The sequence below is a fragment of the Tamandua tetradactyla genome, chromosome 9 (genome assembly GCF_023851605.1).
Source record: "Tamandua tetradactyla isolate mTamTet1 chromosome 9, mTamTet1.pri, whole genome shotgun sequence".
Lineage (NCBI taxonomy): Eukaryota > Metazoa > Chordata > Mammalia > Pilosa > Myrmecophagidae > Tamandua > Tamandua tetradactyla.
In genome coordinates this window covers 32,080,456-32,101,986 of record NC_135335.1, presented here as the reverse complement: position 1 = coordinate 32,101,986, position 21,531 = coordinate 32,080,456, and the positions used below count along the sequence as shown (strand labels likewise).

Below are 21,531 nucleotides of genomic sequence, written 5' to 3'. Positions count from 1 at the left end.
CTCTGTTTGCTTACCCCATAATCAGGGCCACCCAGCTCCTTTATCCGGACCTCCCAGTGTCCTTTCTCTCTTAGCAGTTTGTTGATTTCATCATTTAGGTCACGAATTCGGAATTCACCTAAACCAGCTATAAAAGAAAAACATTGATGATATTATTTCTTCCAATACCACTCAATATCATACCTTAAAAATGAATGTCAACCACCAAAAGATGCATGGATAATTAAATGTGGTATATATACACAACTGGAAAATTATTCAGCCCTAAAATGGAATGAAGTTCTGATACATGCTACTACATGGATGAACCTTGCAGACAATATGTTAAGCAAAATAAGCCAGACAAAAAAGGATAGGTAAATGATTCTGATATATGAAGTACCTAGAATAAGCAAATTCAGAGACAAAAAGTAAATTTTAAGTTACCAGAGGGGTACTTGCTTAATGGCTACAGAGTTTCTGTTAAGTGTGACAAAAAACTTTTGGTAATGGACGATAGCGATGGTGGCAAAATACTGTAAATTCATTTAATCTCACTGAACTGTATACATGAAAGTGGTTAAAATGAAAAATCCTGTGTTGTATACATGTTACCATAATTTTTTAAAAAAGGATGTTAACACTTAAAAGGTTTAATACATAAAAATACCCATTCAAATTTGTAAGAGAAATATCAACACCCAAATAAATGACAGGGCATGTATTAGGAACTATCCACCAGTACAGGAAAAAAAAAAACAAAACTTTGTCCTCAGTGGCAACAGTGCAATTCTATTTATACAACCATTACAACAGCAAAATCTTAGGGGAATAAACTTGTCATAGTAATGCCAGCAAATATGCAGTGATGCTGGGATAAACATTCACAGCGGGCAGCATTCTGTGTAGGTTCAGTCCTTTCAGGATCGCAATGGGCATTACATGTGAAAATAGTCTGGCAAAGAATACTAGCCCGAGGATTCAGTCTAAGGATAATATAAGCAGATGTGTACAAGGGTGCTTGCTGAAGGGTCATCTACGGCAGATAAAAACTGAAAGCATCCCTCCACAGAGAGGAAGGGAAAATGGTTTAATGAACCCTGACATGTCTAATACATCGCAATGCTCTTGCAAGGGATAGAAAGCCATTATGAGTTAACGGCAGAATGAAAACAGCAAATGTATGGAAAGGCACGTTCACCCTGATTGCAGGTTTGTTGTTACTCTAGACGTTACTCTAGAAAATGAGTAAGAGGGAACATTTTGGGGTAATGAATGTTTTACATCCTGATGGTGGTGCTAGTTTACATGGGTATACACAGCTGTCAAAACTCACCTAATTATTGCAATACTAGTGGTCAATAAGGGGGAGTAAGGGGTACAGAAAGTATGGGGGTTTTTTTTCCTTTTATTTCTTTTTCTGTAGTAATGAAAATATTCTAAAAAGTATCATGGTGTGAATGCATATGATGGTACTGTGAGCCACTGACTGTGTACTTTAGATGGGCTGTATGGTATGTGAAGACATCTTAATAAAAATATAATAAAAAAATTTTAAAACATCTAATTGTATACTTAAATGTTTATTATATGTAAATCTTGCTACAATAAAGTTCATTAAAAAATTCTATGACTCACAGGTTTTATTAAAAAGGAAGAAGACCTACCATTATATTATGAGACTTTGCAGTGCAATAGTCACCAGATGATCCCAAGATAGCCAACGTCTAGAAGCCTCAAGGGAAGAAGGGAGGGAGCTACTGGAAATTCTTCCCACTTTCCTAAGCAAATCCAGGAATTATTTTAGAGAAGACCAGAATCAAACTTTTGAGAATTAATTTTTCATTTACTTCTTCAGAATTTACATGCAAAAACATCAGTCTTTTGGGAGGGCCACAGTGACTCAGCAGGCAGAGTTCTCGCCTGCCATGCCGGAGACCTGGGTTTGATTCCCGGTGCCTGCCCATGCAAAAAAAAAAACATTTAAAAAATCTTTTTTTTTTTTGGTTTACAGTTCTATGAGCTTTAACAAATGTTTGCAGTTGTGTAATTGTGACCACAATCAAGATACAGAACAGCTCTATCACCCCAAATATTCCCTCATGCCTCTCCATAATCAACCTCTCCCCTACCTCCATATCCCAGGAACCACTAAATTGTTTTCAATACCTATAATTCCTACTTTTCAAGAACATCACATAAATGGAATCATTTTGTATACATAACCATTTCTTTTAAATTAAAGAAGTTGTGAAATTACAGACAAATTGTGCATAAAATACAGGGTTCCCCTGTACTACCTTATTACCACCATGCATAAGTGTGGTATTACCACCTTGCATTAAGTGTGATACATTTGTTACAATTCATGAAAGAACATTTTTATAATTGTACTATTAACTAGAGTCTACTGTTCACAATAGGGTTTACTGTTTGTTATACAGATCTATGTATTTTTCTAAATTTGTATTCTGTAACAACCTTAAATTCTCCTTTTAACCACATCCACATATATAATTCGGTGCTATTAATTACATTCACATGTTGTAGTACCAGCACCACCATCCATTACCAAAACTTTACAATTAACCACAACAGAAATGCTGTATAATTTAGGCATTAACTTCCTATTTCATACCTCCACCCCAGCCCCTGGCAACCTATATTGTAGATTCTGATTCTATGAGTTTGTTATTATAACTACGGTACAATATTTGTCTTTCTGTGTCTGGCTTATTTCACTCAACATGATGTCTTCAAAGCTCATCCACATTGTTGTACATATCAGAACTTCGTTCCTTTTTATGACTGAGTAATATTCCATTGTATGTATATACCACATTTTATTTATCCATGCATCAAATAAAGAACACTTGGGTTGCTTCCAACTTCTGGCAATTGTGAATAACACTGCCATAAACAATGATGTGCAAATATCTGTTTGAGTCCTGCTTTCAAATATTTTTGGTATATACTAAGAAGTGGCATTGTCAGGTCATGCAGTAATTCTATACCTAATTTCCAAAGAATCACCAAAATGTTTTCCACTGTGGCTGCACCATTTTACAACCCCACCAACAATGAATGAGTGTTCCTATTTCTCCACATCCTCTCCAACACGAGTAATTTTCTGTTCTTTTTTTAACAGAAGCTTATTCTAGTGGGTATGAAATGGTAGCTCACTGGGGTTTTGCTTTGCATTTCCCTAACAGCTAATGATATTGAGCATCTTTTCTTGTGCTTTTTGGCTTTTTGTCTACCATCTTTGGAGAAATGTCTATTAAAGTCTTTTGTCCATTTTTTAATTAGATTGTGTTTTTGTCATTGCGCTGTAGGACTTCTTTATATTTTGGGGATATTAAACCCTGATCAGATATATGATTTCTAAATATTTTCTCCCATTGAATAGGTTAACTTTTCACTTTCATGACAAAGTCCTCTGACATAAAAATTTTTAATTTCAATAAGATCCCATTTATCTATGTTCTCTTTTGTTACTTGTGCTTTGGTTGTAAAGACTAAGAAACCATTGACTAACACAAGATGCTTCCCTATGTTTTCTTCTAGAAGTTTTATAGTCCTGGTTTTTATACATAGGTCTTTGAACCACTAAGTTAATTTTTATATACGGTAAGAAATAGGGGTCCTCCGTCATTTTTTTGCATATGACGTCCAGTTTTCCCAGCACCATTATTTTAAAAAATACTTTTATTGAGAAATCTTCACACACATACAGTTCAACCACAGTATATAATCAATGGCTCACAAAATCATCACTAGTTGTGTATTCATCACCATGATCAGTTTTAGAACATTTGCAATGCTCCAGAAAAAGAAATAAAAAGAAAAAAGGAAAAACTCATATATTCTATACCTCTTACCCATCCCCACTACCAGTATTTTAATTTACCCAATTTTTTACCCTTTAACCCCCCATATTATTTATTATCCTTATTTTTTTTACTCATCTGTCCACATCCTGGATAAATGGAGCATCAGACACAAGGTTTACACAATCACACACATGGTCACATTGTAAAAGCTATGTAGTTATATAGTCAAGAATCAAGGCTACCAGAACACAGCTCAACAGTTTCAGGTACTTTCCTCTAGCCACTCATACACCATAAACTCAAAAGGGATATTACATATGCATAAGAATGACAATTCTGAAATCTCTCAGCCAATGAAATTTTGTCCCATTTCTCTCTTCCCCTAGAATGGACATCTTAATTATGTTTAGTCTTCCGATCCATGAACACGGTATGCCCTTCCATCTATTTAGATCTTCTGTGATCTCTTTTAACAATTTCTTGTAGTTTTTCTTGTAAGGGTCTTTGGTCTCTTTAGTTAAATTTATTGCTAAAGATTTTATTCTTTTGGTGGCAATTGTAAATGGAATTTTTTTCTTGATTTCTTCCTCAGATTGCTCATTCCTAGAATATAGAAGCACTACAGATTTTTGAGTGTTGGTCTTCTAACCTGCCACTTTGCAGTACTCATTTATTAGCTCTAGTAGTTTTGCTGTGGATTTTTCGGGGTTTTCAACATATAGTATCATATCATCTGCAAACAGTGAGAGTTTTACTTCTTCCTTTCCAATTTTGATGTCTTGTATTTCTTTTTCTTGTCTAATTGCTCTGGCTAGAACTTCCAACACAATGTTGAATAACAGTGGTGATAGTGGACATCCTTGTCTTGTTCCTGATCTTAGGGGGAAAGTTTTCAGTTTTTCTCCATCGAGGATGATGTTAGCTGTGGGTTTTTCATACATTCCCTTTATCAGGTTGAGGAAGTTCCCTTCTATTCCTATCCTTTGAAGTGTTTTCAACAGAAAGGATGTTGAAGTTTGTTAAATGCCTTTTCTGCATCAATTGAGATGATCATGTGGTTTTTCTGCTTTGATTTGTTGATATGGTATATTACATTAATTGATTTTTTTATGTTGAACCATCCTTGCATACCTGGGATGAATCCTACTTGGTCATGATGTGTAATTCTTTTAATGTGCTTCTGGATTCGATTTGGTATAGTAAGTTTTAACATTAGGAAGTGTGAATCATCCAATTTTGTTCTTTTTCAAGATGTTTTTGGCCATGTCCTTCTAAATAAATTTGATAGTTGGCTTTTCCAGTTCTGCAAAGTAGGGTTTTGGAATTTTCATTGGGATTGCACTGAATCTGTAAATGGCTTTGGGTACAACTGACATCTAAACAATATTTAGTCTTCTAATCCATCAACAAGGAATGTCCTTCCATTTATTTAGGTCTTTGACTTCTTTCTTTCAGCAATTTTTTATAATTTGATAAATACAGGTCCTTCACATCCTTGGTTACGTTTATTCCTAGATATTTGATTCTTTTAGTTGTCATAAATGGAATTTTTTTCTTGATTTCTTCCTCAACTTGCTTATTACTAGTATATAGAAACACTACCAATTTTTGCATGTTAATCTTGTATCCCACCACTTTGCTGAACTCATTTATTAGCTCTAGGAGCTTTGTTTTAGATCTTTTAGTACTTTCTAGGTATAGGATCATATAAACTGCAAACAGTGACTGCCTTACTTCTTCCCTTTCAATTTGGACGCCTTCTATTTCTTTTCCTTGCTTGATTGCTCCAGCTAGACATAATAGCACAATGTTGAATAACAGTGGAGACATGGGCATCCCTGTCTTGTTCCTGATCTTAGAGGCTCACGTTCAGTCTTTCGCCACTGAATATGATGTTAGCTGTGATCTTTTCATATATGCCCCTTGATCATGTTGAGGAAGTTTCTTTTGATTCCTACCTTTCTAAATGTTTTTACCAAGAAAGGATGTTGGATTTTATCAAACGCTTTTTCTATATCAATCAAAATGTTCATGTTTCTTTTCCTCAGTTTGTTAATATGGTGAATCACATTGACTTTTTTGCGTTGAACCACCCTTGCATACCTGAGATAAAACCCACTTGATCATGGTGTATAATTCTTTTAATGTGCTGTTGGATTTGATTTGCAGGTATTTTTCTGGAGATTTTTGCATCTATATTCTTTAGAGAAATTAGTCTGTAATTTTCTTTTCTTGTGTAGGCTTTGGTATTAGGGTGATGTTGGCTTCATAGAACAAGTTAGGTAGCATTTGATCCTCTTCAATTTTTTGGAAGAGTTTGACCACGATTGTTATTAATTATTCTCAGAATGTTTGGTAGAATTCAGCTGTGAAGCAATTAATTTCTGGGTTTTTCTTTATTGGGAGGTTTTTGATGACTGATTCAATCAATCTCTAGTGATTTGGTTTGTTGAAGTCTTCTATTTCTTCTAGAGTCAGTGCAGGTTGTTTGTGTGTTTCTGGGAGTCTGTCCATTTCATCTAAGTTATCTAATTTATTTGCATACATTTGCTCATAGTATTAGAATTCTTACAACTCTTTTTATTTCTGTGGAGTTGGTAGCAATGTCTCCCCCACACTCATTTCTGATTTTATTATTTGCATCTTCCTTCTTTTTTTGTCAGTCTAGCTAAGGGTTTGTAAATTTTGTTGATCTTCTAAAATAATCAACTGATGGCTTTGTTTATTCTTTGTTTTTTGTGTTCTCATCTATTCCTGGCCTACTCTTTGTTATTCCTTTACTCACGCTTGCTTTGGGATTAGTTTGCTGTTCTTTTCCTAGTCCCTTCAGGTGTGCATTTAGGTCTCAGATTTTAGCTCTTTCTTCCTTTTTAATTTAAGTATTCAGGGCTATAAATTTTCCTTTTAGCACCACCTTTGCATCCCATAAGTTTTGATATATTGTGTTCTAATTTTCATCCATCTCAAGATGTATACTGATTTCTCTCGTAATTTCTTCTATGGCCCATAGTAGTGTACGAGTGTGTTGTTTAATCCCCATATATTTGTAAATTTCCCCAGTCCTCTAAAAGTTATTCATTTCCAGCTTCATTCCATTTTGACCAGAGAAAGTGTTTTGCAAGATTTCAATTGTTTTAAATTTATTGAGACTTGTTTTGCAACCCAACATGTGGTCTATTCTGGAGAATGCCCCATGAAAAACCTAAAAGGAATATGTGTACTATGCTGGTTTGAAACTGTTATGTTCTCCAGAAAAGCCATGCTCTTTTAATCCAATCTTGTGGGTGTAGACTCATCATGGGTGGGACCTTGTGATTAGATTATTTCCATAGAGGTGTGACCCCACCCATTCAAAGTAGGTCTTAATTAGCTTACTCAGCCTTTAAGAGCAGAACATTTTGGAGAAAGCTCAGACACAGGAATCTGGAGAAGCTGAGATAGCTGTTTGGAACCAGAAGCCTGGAGAGAAGGACAGTAGATATCACTATGTGACAGAGAAATTCTAGATTCAATCAACCTTTCTTGATGGTGCCTTAATTTGGACAGTTTCACACTTTATAATTGTAACTTATAGCTAAACAAATCCCTTTTATAAAAGCCAATCCATTTCTAGTATATTGCATTCTGGCAGCTTTAGCAAACTGAAACATATACCCTGTGGTTTGGGGGTGCATTGTTCTGCACATGTCTGTTAGGTCTGGTTCATTTAGCAAATTATTCAAGTTTTGTCTCCTTAGTAATCCTCTGCCTAGATGATCTATTTATGTGAGCAGTGTATTGAAATCTCCAACTATTATTGTAGAGATGTCTATTTCTCCCTTCAGTTTTGCTGGAGTTTACCTCATGTATTTTTGTGCATCCTAGTTAGATGCATAAATATTTATGATTGTTCTTTTTGGTGAATTTTCCTTCTTATTAATATATACTGTTCTTTTTTGTCTTTTGCAGCAGCTTTGATTTTGGGGGGTTCGCCCCCTCACGGAGTTTGGGCCTCTCTCCTGGGGTGACCAGGCATAACTGTACACCTCCATTTTGGCCATCTTATCCCCCACGCCCTGCTAGCCCTCCAGAATTCATTTGGTGGGAATTGGGCAGAGGGAATTCCCATCTTTTGTCCTGCTGGGTAGGATGTATATCAGGCTGCAAGGGTGGTTCTGTGATGGCCAGAACCTACTGCATTGTGTTTTGGCTTTTTTTTTTAATTTATTAATTTAAAAACATTTAACAAACGTAATAAAACATTAACATAAATAATCAGTAATTCACCATATTATCACTTAGTTGCATATTCATCATTTCTTAAACATTTGCATCCATTCAGAAAAAGCAATAAAAAGACTATAGAAAAAGAAAAAATGAAAACAGAAAAAAAAAAAGATTATACCTACCATACCTCTTACCCCTCGCTTTCACTGATCACTAGCATTTCAAACTAAGTTTATTTTAACATTTGTTCCCCCTATTATTTATTTTTATTCCATATGTTCTACTCATTTGTGGACAAGGTAGATAAAAGGAGCATCAGACACAAGGTTTTCACAACCACACAGTCACATTGTGAAAGCTATATCATTATTCAATCATCCTCAAGAAACATGGCTACTGGAACACAGCTCTACATTTTCAGGCAGTTCCCCTTACTTTTTTTTTTAAACACTTTTATTTAGATTATCTTCATACACATAGAGTCCAACCAAGGTAAACAATCAGTGGGTCACAGTATCTTCACATAGTTGTACATTCATCACCATGATAATTTTTAGAACATGTGCATCACTCCAGGAAAATAAATAAAAAGAAAAAAATTATACATCCCATATCCCTTACCCCTTCCTCTCACTGACCACTAGTATTTCAATCTACCCAATTTTTTCCCCTCATCCTGCCTCTTATGATTTAATTATTTTTGTCCTTATTTTTTTTATCCATCTCTTTATATCCTGGATAAACCACAAGATTTTCACAAACACACAGTCACACTGTAAAAGCTATATAGTTATACAACAGTCTTCAAGAATCAAGGCTACTGGAACACAGCTCAACAATTTCAGGTACTTCCCTCTAACCACTCCAATACAGCATATACTAAAAAGGGATATTGGGGTAGTTAGATTCAGTTGTCAACTTGGCCAGGTGAAGGTACCTAGTTCTGTTGCTGTGGACATGAGCCAATGGTACCTGAACCTTATTTGTTGCTAATTACATCTGCAGTCAGCTAGGAGGTGTGCCTGCTGCAATGAATGATGTTTGACTTAATTGGCTGGTGCTTAAATGAGAGAGGGCAACGTAGCACAGCCCAAGAAGCTTGGCATACCTTATCTCAGCACTCACAGCTCAGTCCAGGCCTTTGGAGATGCAGAAAGGAATCACCCTGGGGAAAGATGCTGGAACCCAGAGGCCTGGAGAGAAGGCCAGCAGAGACCACCCTGTGCCTTCCCACGTAAGAAAGAACCTCAGTCGAAGTTAGCTGCCTTTCCTCTGAAGAACTAACAAAATAAATCCCCTTTTATTAAAAGCCAATCTGTCTCTGGTGTGTTGCATTCCAGCAGCTAGCAAACTAGAAGAGATATCTACATAATGGGTAAGAAAAACCTTCAGGATAACCTCTCAACTTCAGCCACTGGTTATATTTTGTCTCATTTTTCTCTTCCCCCTCTTAGTCAAGAAGGCTTTCTCAAACCCATGATGCCAGGCCCCAACTCATCCCTGGAGTCCTGTTTCATGTTGCCAGGGAGATCTGCACCCCTGGGAGTCATGTCCTATGTAGGGGTGGAGAGCAATGAATTCACCTGATGAATTGGTTTAGAGAAAGAGGCTACATCTAAGCAACAAAAAACTCTCCATGGGTGGCTCTTAGGCATAATTATAAGCAGGCTTAATTTCTCCTTTACAGGAATAAACATCACAGGGGCAAGCCCCAAGATTGAGGGCTCAGTCTATTGAACTGATTGTCCCCACTGCATGCCAGAGTATCAGGAATTCCCCAGATGAGGAATTTTAATATTTCCCCCTTTCTCTCCAGTACCACAAAGGGGCTTCACAGACACATTTATTCTTCTGCCCAGATTACTCTGGGATATATTGGAGCATCACACTAACCAGCAGAAACCAGCAATATCTGACACCCTATTCAAGATTCCCTCTAGCCACTCCAATACACCATAAACTAAAAATAGATGTATTTTTAATTTCATCTATTGTGGCTTTCATTCTAACAAGATCTTCTATTTTTCTTTGCATGCTTTCAAATTCTTCTTATGCTCACCCAGTTTCTTCTGACTATCCTTTATCTCTTTAGCCCTCTCTTCGAATTGATTCATGAGATTCATTTAAACATCTCTGGTAAGTTGTTCCAAATTCTGTCTCTTCCTTTGACTGGGCCATATCTTCCTGTTTCTTGGTATGGGTTGTATACACTTTTTGATGATGTCTTGTGCATTGGATTATCTTGATGTGTTTACTCTAAAAAGGGGATTCTCTCTTGTCTCACATTTTGTTATTGATTGGCTTTGTGTTATTGCTCTTCTCTGATGCTTTGTTCAGTTCTATTACCCAACCAAAGCAAGGCCAGGGATCCACTAAGAGAGCACACACCAGTTCCACAGAGCCCTTTAATTCCACTCCCCAAGGGTGCACTTTCCAGGCCTGCCCAGCATCTGGTGTTCTTCACCCAAAAGCCTTCTACATGGCTTCCCTGATGTTCACTTTCACAGCCTGCCCAGGACAAGGTGCTCTTTGGCACCTGTTCCCCTCAGCCCTCAGAAGGCAGGCTATTCTTAGCTCTCTGCCAGCTCCCTGGTGTGGGTCAAAATTATGGTGTGGAAGTGCCTGGCCATGCAGGTTAAAACCATGGGACTCAGCAGTCTAAATTCACTGGCCAAAAGCTGTAACAGCGCTGGACCATGACCCACCCTGTACTTGAGAAAGCAGATTTCTTTGGTCCTCTCAGTCTGCAGACACCAGCCAAACAGGAATCAGAAAACCGGAAGCTGTTTTTCCTGAGGAGGGGGGTAGGTGCCCAGAGCTGGGACTGAGGGAGTTATTCACACTCTCCATAGTTTCTTCATCTCTTTGTCCCACACTGTCCTGGGTGCTGCACTTGTACTCCCCCTGATCTCCAGAGCCCTAGACCATTGTTCTGGACAGTTTCTGCCTATCCCCTCAGTGTTTTTCAGGGAGAGAAGTATGTTTCGCAATTCCCTAATCAGCCATCTTTCCAGAAGTACCCCCGATATGTAGCCTTTTGAGTCTAATTTCTTTTACTTAGCAGTTTCTATTCATTAATATTCTTAAATACACACAGCAACTTCATCAGACATTTTAATTTTTCTCTACAGTTTGAATATGGAGATTTGGAGAATCTTTTGCAAGTCAAGGTACAAGAAACAGAGATTACACCTGTGCTGCTATTTACAATTATCCGCTAGAAGCAAAAACTGATTAAGTAGAAATGATCATCATATACCTTTTCCCTCTTCCTTTTGAGTATACACAACAAGTGGGATGGACCTGAAATTACAATCACCAAACAAAACCAAGTTAGTTTCGTCCACTTTCACTGGCAAATACAACACAAGGACACAGTCTGTGAAGTGGGATGTCATCAAAAAGGAGGTAATGGAGGCTCTTTTAAATTTAGGCTTTGCAAAGCAACACCTAAAGGCATGATGTCTACACAGACCATAATACCAAAATCTGCCACCTGCCATCATTCATTCTCTTCTGAGGTGAGTTCGCACACCAAACTAGATGGAAACTGCTTTTGGTCAAACAGGGTTGCTTTCCACGAACTAGCACTCAGTTTCAGACACTTTAGGATCATTGAACCTTGTTAAAAGAAATTCTGGAGAGTTTGCCAACTGCTTTCTCTATTTTAGCTGTGTTGGTTGTTGCTGTGGACTGTGTAATTATATTGGTGGTATTGCTTGTGTTAGTTCTCAGGGTTGCCTTGCATGTGTTCTCCAGCTGTTGCCATGCTGTCTGCGTATGCTGCTGTTCTAGCTGCAGCTGTTGTAAAGGAGAAGTGGAATGGCCAGAAGAATTAAGCTGTCCTCCTGCAGAATGTCTCAGTCTTGATAAATGAGTTAAAAGCTCAGCTATAGAATCCATGGATTCCCTGTTGCTTGCGGAATAAGAACTCAAAGAAGAAAGTCCACCACTAGAACTGTTGGTAAAGCATGAGGAACTGCGAATCTCCAGCTAGAGTAAAACATTTCACATGCATGTGTAATACCACTCGAGTTATCTAAATTTTAAGGAGCTCTATGTTCAAATGTAAGACAAGCAACAAAATCAACTGCAGCCTAATTAGGATAGTGTTTTAGTTTGCTAATGCTGCCAGAATGCAATATAACAGAAATGGGTTGGCTTTTATAAAGGGTATTTATTAAATCAAAGTTTATCATCCTAAACCTTTAAAAATGTCCAAACTAAGGCATCCAGAGAAAAATACCTTGATTCCAAAGAAAGGTTGATGTCTGTCACATGGGAAGGCACATAGTTGGCATCTGCTCATCCTTGTTCCCAGTTCCATGCTTCCAGCTCCTGATTCCAGGGGCTTCTTCTCTAAGCATCTGTGGGCCTTCACTAAGTGTCTGGGTAGAAACTCTGGGTTCCAGCTTGCTTAGCATCTCAAGGAAGGCACTTGGTGACGTCTGCTGGGCTCTGCTTTTCTAGACATCTGTATCTAGGCATCTGCTTTCTCTGTAGGCACTCTAAGCATCTCCAAATGTTATGTGTCTATGTTGGCTCTGGCTCCTGTCTAGGTTCCATCAGCTTTCTCAGCTCCTGGTCTCCTGGGGCTTCTGTATTTCCAAACATCTATGTCTGCATTTGAGTCTGAGATTTCTCCAAAAAGTTTCCCCTTTTTAAAGGACTCCAGCAAATTAATTAAGACCCACCTTAAATTGGGCATGCCACATTTCCATGGAAATAATCTAATCAAAATGCCACAGCCACAGCTGGATATGCTACATCTTCATGAAAACAACCTAATCAAAGTTTCCACCTGAAACAAAAGGTCTGCCCCCGCCCCACAAGGCAAGATTAAGAAAAGAATGGCTTTTCTGGGGTACACAACAGTTTCAAACTAGCATAGATCACTTCTGCACAATCTGGACAAATCACTTCTGTTGATGTTTCCATGCAATCAGAATTAACGTGTTCTTAAAGAGATGTCTCCCTATTGCCTATTTTTCCACAGAAGAGTCAAGTAAAAGACTGAAGCTGCTCTACAGAGAAAGCTTCACCATCATAGTACAAATCAAAATCTATCCTTGTTAGTATATGCTGCCATCAGGTGGTCATTTGTATGCCTTGTTGTTGTGCCACTTTCATAACAAGAAGTACAAATACCTTAATTGTAGCAAATGAAACATTTGTATCTGTGGCATCAAAATTTTCCTTTTAAGCATCCATCATGGCTGACACCTGGCTGCTGACTCCCACCTGACTTTCGGGCCTGGCCACAGGCCAAGTTCTTACAGGAGGCTTATCTGATGCCCACAGTGACATGGTTATTCTTGGGCTGCACTCAGCAAATCCCACTCCTTGCGCCCCCAGCCCCTCACCTGGCTCCCAGCCACCTCCTCCTTTTCCTTCTCATCCTCCTCCCTCTTGTTGAGTTTTCAGGGTTCTTTACTATCCTCCATTGAACTGCTTTTGAACTTCTGTTGAGTCAATTGACCATATATGTGTGGGTCTATTTCTGGACTTCTTATTCTGTTCCATTGATCTATGTGTTCATCCTTTCATCAATACCACAGCATTTTGAATACTATAGCTTTATAAGTCTTTCAGTCAAGTAGTAAGAAAACTCCAACTTTGTTCTTTTTTCAAAATTGCTTGGGCTATTTTAGTTCCTTAGCCTTTCCATTTAAATTTTAGAAACACCTTGTCAATAACTACAAAAAAAATCTGTTGGGATTTTTATTATATTTGAAGACAAAAATTATTGTTATCTTGACTAGGCTGAGTCTTCCAATCCATGAACACAGTATATGTTTCCATTTATTCAGGTCTTCTCTGATTTCTTTCATAAGTATTTTGTATTTTCAGCATACAGATCCTGCACATTTTTTCTTAGATTTATACTTAAGTATTTCTTGTGTTTTTTGTGCTATTATAAATGCTTACATTAAAAAATATTGTATTATTATATTTTAAAATATTCTACTTCCAACTGTTCATTGCTAGGAAATAAAAATCTAATTGCATCCTGTGATCTTGCTTCATTCACTAATTCATTCATTTAAGGAGCCTTACTGTGGATTCTTAAGGACTTTGAACACAGAACATAAGTCATCTGAGAATAGATGATACAGCCTTAGAAGGATGTTATTTAATTCCACATACTTGGGAATTTTCCAGGTATCTTTGTTATTAATTTTTAGTTTAACTCTGTTATAACAGAAGAATATTCTTTCTATGATATCAATTATTTTAAACTTGGTAGCGATTGTCGTATAGCCCATAATATGTTCTATCCTGGTGAATGTCCTTTGTGTACTTAGAAAAGAAAATATATTCTGCTGTTAGGTACAGTGTTCTCTAAGTGTCAATTAGGTCAAAATGACTGGTAGTATTGTTCAGGTCTTCTATATACATACTGATTTTTAATCTACTTTTTCTATCAATTACAGAAAGAAGAATGTTGAAATCTCCAAGTCTGTCAGTTTGAGAACCAAGCATTTAAAGAGACAGAGTAGCTTACCATTCTGAATTTGAGCCACCTTTTTAGAGATCTCTCCAATAATCTGCGAAGTTAAAAAAAAAAAGCTCATAAATTTTCATGACTTTTAAATATTTCTGAAATAACAAGAAAAGTACATTCAAAATTAGTAATTGAAAATACTTAGAATTCTGGTTTAAGAATCATTTAGACAGTAAGAAGCAATCAGAGACTTGCTTCTACTAAGATGTGATTCACCCAGATTGTACCTGTCGTCTCCACTTTTCAGCTTTGGGCAGCTCAGTACATTCCGAGGCAAGAAAGGGCCTTCGCTCCTGGGGACAAGCAAAATACACATTTTGCCATTGCATAGTTACAAGCTTTATGCACCATACACAGCTAGTTCAAACCTGGAGCCTAAAATGTCTAATGCTCTAAATACATTTGAATTCAGTTTCAGACGACTCTCGTTAAGCCTTAAACCTGACTCTACTATCTCTCATAAGGAAACAACTATACAGGCAGAATCATTCATTGCAATGCATCTAGTAGAGTGAAACACTAGATCCAACAAAAATGTTATTTAAGAGGAATATTTATACTACCTTAAAAAATGATGGCCACCAGGATATATTAATAACTGTCTTTATCTTTGGGGGGTGAAAGTATGAGGCTACCCCTCCTCATCTTTTCACTTTTCTTTATTTTCCAAGTTTTATATGAATATTACTTTCATAAAAAATATTAGTTGACAACCTTTGAAGGTAGATTATGGCTCTGCATTAGGGAGAGTTCATTATATCACTCTTTGTACTATTGTATATGTTTGAAATTGTCCATAACAAAAAATTTAAAGCTAAACATAGATACTACCCGAATGTATACATATACACAAATAAATAATTTTTTAAAAAAGAAGAGAGAAAAATATCCAAAGAACGATCCATATTAGCCCTAACCTGGTCATTTCCTGGTTTCAGTTCACAGCTACTCCTCATTCCCACTCCACTTATTATTATTCAATATCAGACAGAGCTAAAATAATAAGGGCCAACCACAATTATCATATTCACAGGAGATGGAAAAAATAGCATCTAGCTCACTACACTGCCTCAGCCACAGGGAGATACACCTGGAATGCAAGTGTACAGACTCAAGAACTTCAGCAAGTGGAGACAAGAAATAAGAAGGTTTGGAGTCTGAAGTCTGCCCAGGAGAGAATTTTAAAGCATTTATTCTTGACACTTTAAAAATCATGAGGAAGATTTACACCAACCTTCACTTTCCCCTCTTCCAGCTGAGCTTGGCGAAATCTTGCTAAGGCCGTCCTACAAGAGATAGAGGAGATCCTGTTAAATTCTGCTCATAGATTTCTTATCCACCAAGGTTCCTGGATGGGAAAGATCTGCTCATGACTATTTTTTTTTTTTTTATTAACAGAAAGAAAAAAAAAAAAGAAATTAACACAACATTTAGAAATCATACCATTCTACATATGCACTCAGTAATTCTTAACATCATCACATAGATGCATGATCATCGTTTCTTAGTACATTTGCATCGGTTTAGAAGAACTAGCAACACAACAGAAAAAGATATAAAATGTTAATATAGAGAAAAGAAATAAAAGTAGTAATAATAGTAAAATAAATTTAAAAAAAAACCAAAAAAACCTATAGCTCAGATGCAGCTTCATTCAGTGTTTTAACATGATTACTTTACAATTAGGTATTATTGTGCTGTCCATTTTTTTTTATTATTAATTAAAAAAAAGAATTAACAAAACAATTAGAAATCATTCCATTCTACATGTACAATCCGTAATTCTTAATAACATCACATAGTTGCATATTCATCATTTCTTAGTACATTTGCATCGATTTAGAAAAAGAAATAAAAAGACAACAGAATAAGAATTAAAACAATAATAGAAAGAAGAAAAAAAAAAAAACCTATACCTCACATGCAGCTTCATTCAGTGTTTTAACATAATTGCATTACAATTGGGTAGTATTGTGCTGTCCATTTCTGAGTTTTTATATCCAGTCCCATTGTACAGTCTGTATCCCTTCAGCTCCAACTACCCCTTTTTTTTTTTTTTAATTAACGGAAAAAAAGAAATTAACCCAACATTTAGAAATCATACCATTCTACATATGCACTCAGTAATTCTTAACATCATCACATAGATGCATGATCATCATTTCTTAGTACATTTGCATCGGTTTAGAAGAACTAGCAACATAACAGAAAAAGATATAGAATGTTAATATAGAGAAAAAAATAAAAGTAATAATAGTAAAATCAAAACAAAACAAAACAAAAACCTATAGCTCAGATGCAGCTTCATTCAGTGTTTTAACATGATTACTTTACAATTAGGTATTATTGTGCTGTCCATTTTTGAGTTTTTGTATCTAGTCCTGTTGCACAGTCTGTATCCCTTCAGCTCCAATTACCCATTATCTTACCCTGTTTCTAACTCCTGCTGGACTCTGTTACCAATGACATATTTCAAGTTTATTCTCGAATGTCGGTTCACATCAGTGGGACCATACAGTATTTGTCCTTTAGTTTTTGGCTGGACTCACTCAGCATAATATTCTCTAGGTCCATCCATGTTATTACATGCTTCATAAGTTTATCTTATCTTAATGCTGCATAATATTCCATCGTATGTATATACCACAGTTTGTTTAGCCATTCTTCTGTTGATGGACATTTTGGCTGTTTCCATCTCTTTGCAATTGTAAATAACGCTGCTATAAACATTGGTGTGCAAATGTCTGTTTGTGTCTTTGCCCTTAAGTCCTTTGAGTAGATACCTAGCAATGGTATTGCTGGGTCGTATGGCAATTCTATATTCAGCTTTTTGAGGAACCGCCAAACTGCCTTCCACAGTGGTTGCACCATTTGACATTCCCACCAACAGTGGATAAGTGTGCCTCTTTCTCCGCATCCTCTCCAGCACTTGTCATTTTCTGTTTTGTTGATAATGGCCATTCTGGTGGGTGTGAGATGATATCTCATTGTGGTTTTGATTTGCATTTCTCTAATGGCCAGGGACATTGAGCATCTCTTCATGTCCCTCTTGGCCATCCGTATTTCCTCTTCTGGTAAGTGTCTGTTCAAGTCTTTTTCCCATTTTGTAATTGGGTTGGCTGTCTTTTTGTTGTTGAGTTGAACAATCTCTTTATAAATTCTGGATACTAGACCTTTATCTGATATGTCATTTCCAAATATTATCTCCCATTGTGTAGGCTGTCTTTCTACTTTCTTGATGAAGTTCTTTGATGCACAAAAGTGTTTAATTTTGAGGAGCTCCCATTTATTTATTTCTTTCTTCAGTGCTCTTGCTTTAGGTTTAAGGTCCAATGCTCACGACTATTTTTAATGTCATTCATATATGGTTATCAAAAAGTCATAGGCTACCCAGTCTCGGGGTTTGTTCATATGAAACTTAGGCCTAACAGTCACCCCCAGGAGAACCCCTTTTGTTGCTCAGATGTGGCCTCTCTCTCCAGCCAACACAGCAAGCAAACTCACCACTCTTCCCCTGTCTACGTGGGACATGACTCTCAGGGGTGTGGATCTTCCTGGCAACGTGGGACAGAAATCCCAGAATGAGCTGAGACCCAGCATCAAGGGATAGAGAAAACCTCCTCCATCAAAAGGGGGAAGAGTGAAATGAGACAAAGTGTCAATGGCTGAGAGATTCCAAACAGAGTCGAGAGGTTATCCTGGAGGCTATTCTTACGTATTAAATAGATATCACCTTGTTAACCAAGATGTAATGGAGAGGCTGGAGGGAACTGCTTGAAAATGTAGAGCTGTGTTCCAGTAGCCATGTTTCTTGATGATGATTGTATAATGATATAGCTTTCACAATGTGACTGTGTGATTGTGAAAACCTTGTGTCTGATGCTCCTTTTATCTACCTTATCAACAGATGAGTAGAACATACAGAATAAAAATAAATAATAGGGGGAACAAATGTTAAAATAAATTTAGTTTGAAATGCTAGTGATCAATGAAAGTGAGGGGTAAGGGGTATGGTATATATAATCCTTTTTTTTCTCTGCTATCGTTTCATTTCATTTTCTGTTGTCTTTTTATTTCTCTTTCTGAACTGATGCAAATGTTCTAAGAAATGATGAATATGCAACTATGTGATGATATTGAGAATTATTGATTATATATGTAGAACGGAATGATACGTTAATGCCTTTGTTCTTAATTTTTTAAATTAATAAATAAATAAATTTAATTTTAAAAAATCATAGGCTAGTTAAGGAATTTCACATTCCAAGGAGCAGGGCTTATAAAGGCCTTTGTGTTTCTGAACACCAAAGTCTCTATTTTGCTTACACCGCATGTAATAACTGTGGAAAACTCTACTTATCAGACAAAGATAAGCAACATATACAGATATGAAAACATGGTGTGCCTCAGCTGTCACTCTCACAGTCCCTGCACCATCCCAGGTGAACAAATGTTTATCCAGTGAAATTCTAGGAGCCATCAGAAAATACCAATGGGGCAAACATGCTGTTTTAACACATATTGAGAAAGAAACAACTTCTCAAAAGGCCCATATACAAAAAGGACCAAGTATAGAGGCAGTTCTGTGGTAGATATTAATGTACATGAAATTAATATTAAAAAAAAACTTACATGGCCTTTTCTGCATTTCGAGCCTAGAAAGAGAAAGAAGGGGGGGAAAGTTCATTTTGAAATATGTTTTTCTTTTCCATTTACTTTTCAGTGAAGTTTTACAAGGACATAGTAACAAGCAAAATTCTTGAACTAATATATGAACAACAACAAAAGCAAACAATGTCCAAATCCTGAGACTTTACCTAAGTAGCTCCCTTTACCTAAAATTTTTACTTCCCCACTATCCCTATTCCACCTTGTATCTGGTTAACTTCTATTTATCCTTCAAATTTTTTCTATGCCATCACCATCCCAGAACGTTCTTTCTGACCACTTCCCAGCTTGGCCGTTACTCTGTCTCAGTGTATATCTACCATAGTAATTACCACTAGCATCACAACTGTCTATTTCGTGCTAGTGGAATTTGGGGAAGAAACACTTCAAGACTGACTTCTGAGTTTTGTACAAGTTTTGTGGAAGTTTTGAATTTAGTGTCAGTCCCTAAAATATACTGTCAGACAGAAAATATATTTTCAGAGCTGTAGTGTAAGTAAAAAGAGTACTTGCTGAGACAAGGACTTGAATTTCACTCCTAGTTCTACCACTTACCATCCCTGAAAAGTTGTCTAAGTGTTGATTTCCCCAGAAATCATACCATATTGTGTGACACAGGGATATTGTTTTGACTTAACAAAATAAATACATGAAGACATTAGGCATACAGGTTATGAATGTTTAGGAAAAATGAGCTCAATTTAAATCTTCTTTCACACCCTCCTTTTCAACTGACACAGAAACAAATTTGGCAAATTCTTGGTGGATAGAAGAACAAGACATATATAAAGAAATAAAACAGAGAGGTTATCCAGGGGAAGTCACCATCTTGAAAGCTGAGGCTGTGTCCTATCTAGTGCAATTGTTTACCAAGGCCTACTGATTCTAAATATCTAATTCAATGTTGCCATATGCTATTCCATGCTTAACCCTGTGCTAGATGCCAGATATTTAGCCATGTTCTTGTTTATACGGGAGCTTGTAGGTACTTCCCAACAAAATTACAAATCAGTAAGATAATAAGGGCATGTACCCCTGCGGATGGATACTCATAGATATGAATGTGGTGGGGACAAATATATAAAATACCCAACAACCCTGTAGCCAGAAATGTCCAAGGTCAGAGTTCCTTCTCTCTGACTAGGGGATGGAGGGAAGGGATTCCCTATGTTTATCAGAGATCAGAAAAGAAAAGCCTCAAGGTTGAGAAGGGCAGTGTGAAGCAGTAGTCTGGGAAAGGGCAGATCTTCCCATAAAAAGGACTGCTTCTAGTCCAGTGGTTTCTCTCCTTCTCAGGATCTTGTACTCATCAATAGCTTCTAATACATTTTCTTTAGTATTATTATATAGTGTCATGTGTTTCTTATATTAATTCACTTAATGAAAATATAGTATTCTACATATATGAACACTTCCTTTGTAATGGCACTGTGTGCATTCTTACACTTACACGTCGTCAACTCTTTTTGAACGAATGTTTATTTACACGTCGTAAACGCTTCTTGAACAAACCAGGGCAGACCACAGAGAGCACACTTTCATTCTACAACTCTTCCTACCTATGCCATTCATTCATTCATTCAATAGTTACTGAACACCTACAATGTTATAAGGAGGCAACGATGAACAGACTCTACCCTTGTAAAGTCTGTAACCTTGGGGAGAGACAGACAATAGATACACATCAAGTAAAACCAGAAACTTATAGTCACAACTGCTGTTCATCTCTCTTTCGGGACTTCGGGGACAAACGATCTAGCTCATGCAGGGCATCCTGATTCGGGGTAGGTTCCTTCGCCATTCTATGCCTTGGTTTCCCTTCCGACACCGCAAAATGCTTCGAGGGAATTAAAACACTGTCCGAGATGGTAGCTCGGCTACCTAGGTTCCAGCTGGCTCCTCCAACTTGTGACACGTACAGAAGGCAGGAGCCGAGAAGCCTGAAACTAGCGGGGGTGCCCGCTGGGCCCCGAGGGCCAAGAGCGCCCCAAGAGGGTCACGAAGCCCTAGCCTTCACAGCCTGCCCGTCCGCCCCCTCCCTCACATACCCAGCCTACTCACCATGGTGCGGGTGAGGGCACCGCACCCGGCCTCTCGCGGCCCGGGCTCAAGGCGCTTAACAGACTCGGGCGAGGAAGACCCTGACGGGAACTGAAGGTTCTAACTTTTGTGCCGCCTCACGTTTCTGTCGGAAGGATAAATGGTAAGGACCGGAAGAGAACGTGAGATTTAGACTGGGGAGGGGAGAAAGGCAGGCTTGTGGGCGGACTTCCGATGGCGCCGGGGGTTGCACTGTGGCGCGCGTACGTGCGCTGGCATCGTAGGCAAAATTGCGCTTGC

General features: G+C 37.5%; 1 protein-coding gene and 1 pseudogene across 2 annotated transcripts in view; both read right to left on the bottom strand.

The window, feature by feature from the left end:
- ISY1 (ISY1 spliceosome associated protein) overlaps positions 1-21,518 on the bottom strand; it is a 38,920-nt gene extending 17,402 nt beyond the window's left edge. The window contains exons 1-6 of one of the 2 annotated variants that reach the window (XM_077116370.1): positions 21,253-21,518; positions 19,156-19,178; positions 15,758-15,809; positions 14,751-14,816; positions 14,524-14,566; positions 15-127 (exon numbers count right to left, since the gene is read on the bottom strand). In XM_077116370.1, coding sequence (XP_076972485.1) covers positions 15-127; positions 14,524-14,566; positions 14,751-14,816; positions 15,758-15,809; positions 19,156-19,178; positions 21,253-21,255 — 300 coding nt within the window. In that variant the 5' untranslated portion in view covers positions 21,256-21,518. The remainder of the gene's footprint in view (positions 1-14; positions 128-14,523; positions 14,567-14,750; positions 14,817-15,757; positions 15,810-19,155; positions 19,179-21,252) is intronic. The other variant, XM_077116369.1, reaches the window with a different exon arrangement.
- LOC143646329 (E3 ubiquitin-protein ligase KCMF1 pseudogene) lies at positions 11,341-13,325 on the bottom strand (annotated as a pseudogene).
- Positions 21,519-21,531: the final 13 nt, after the last annotated feature.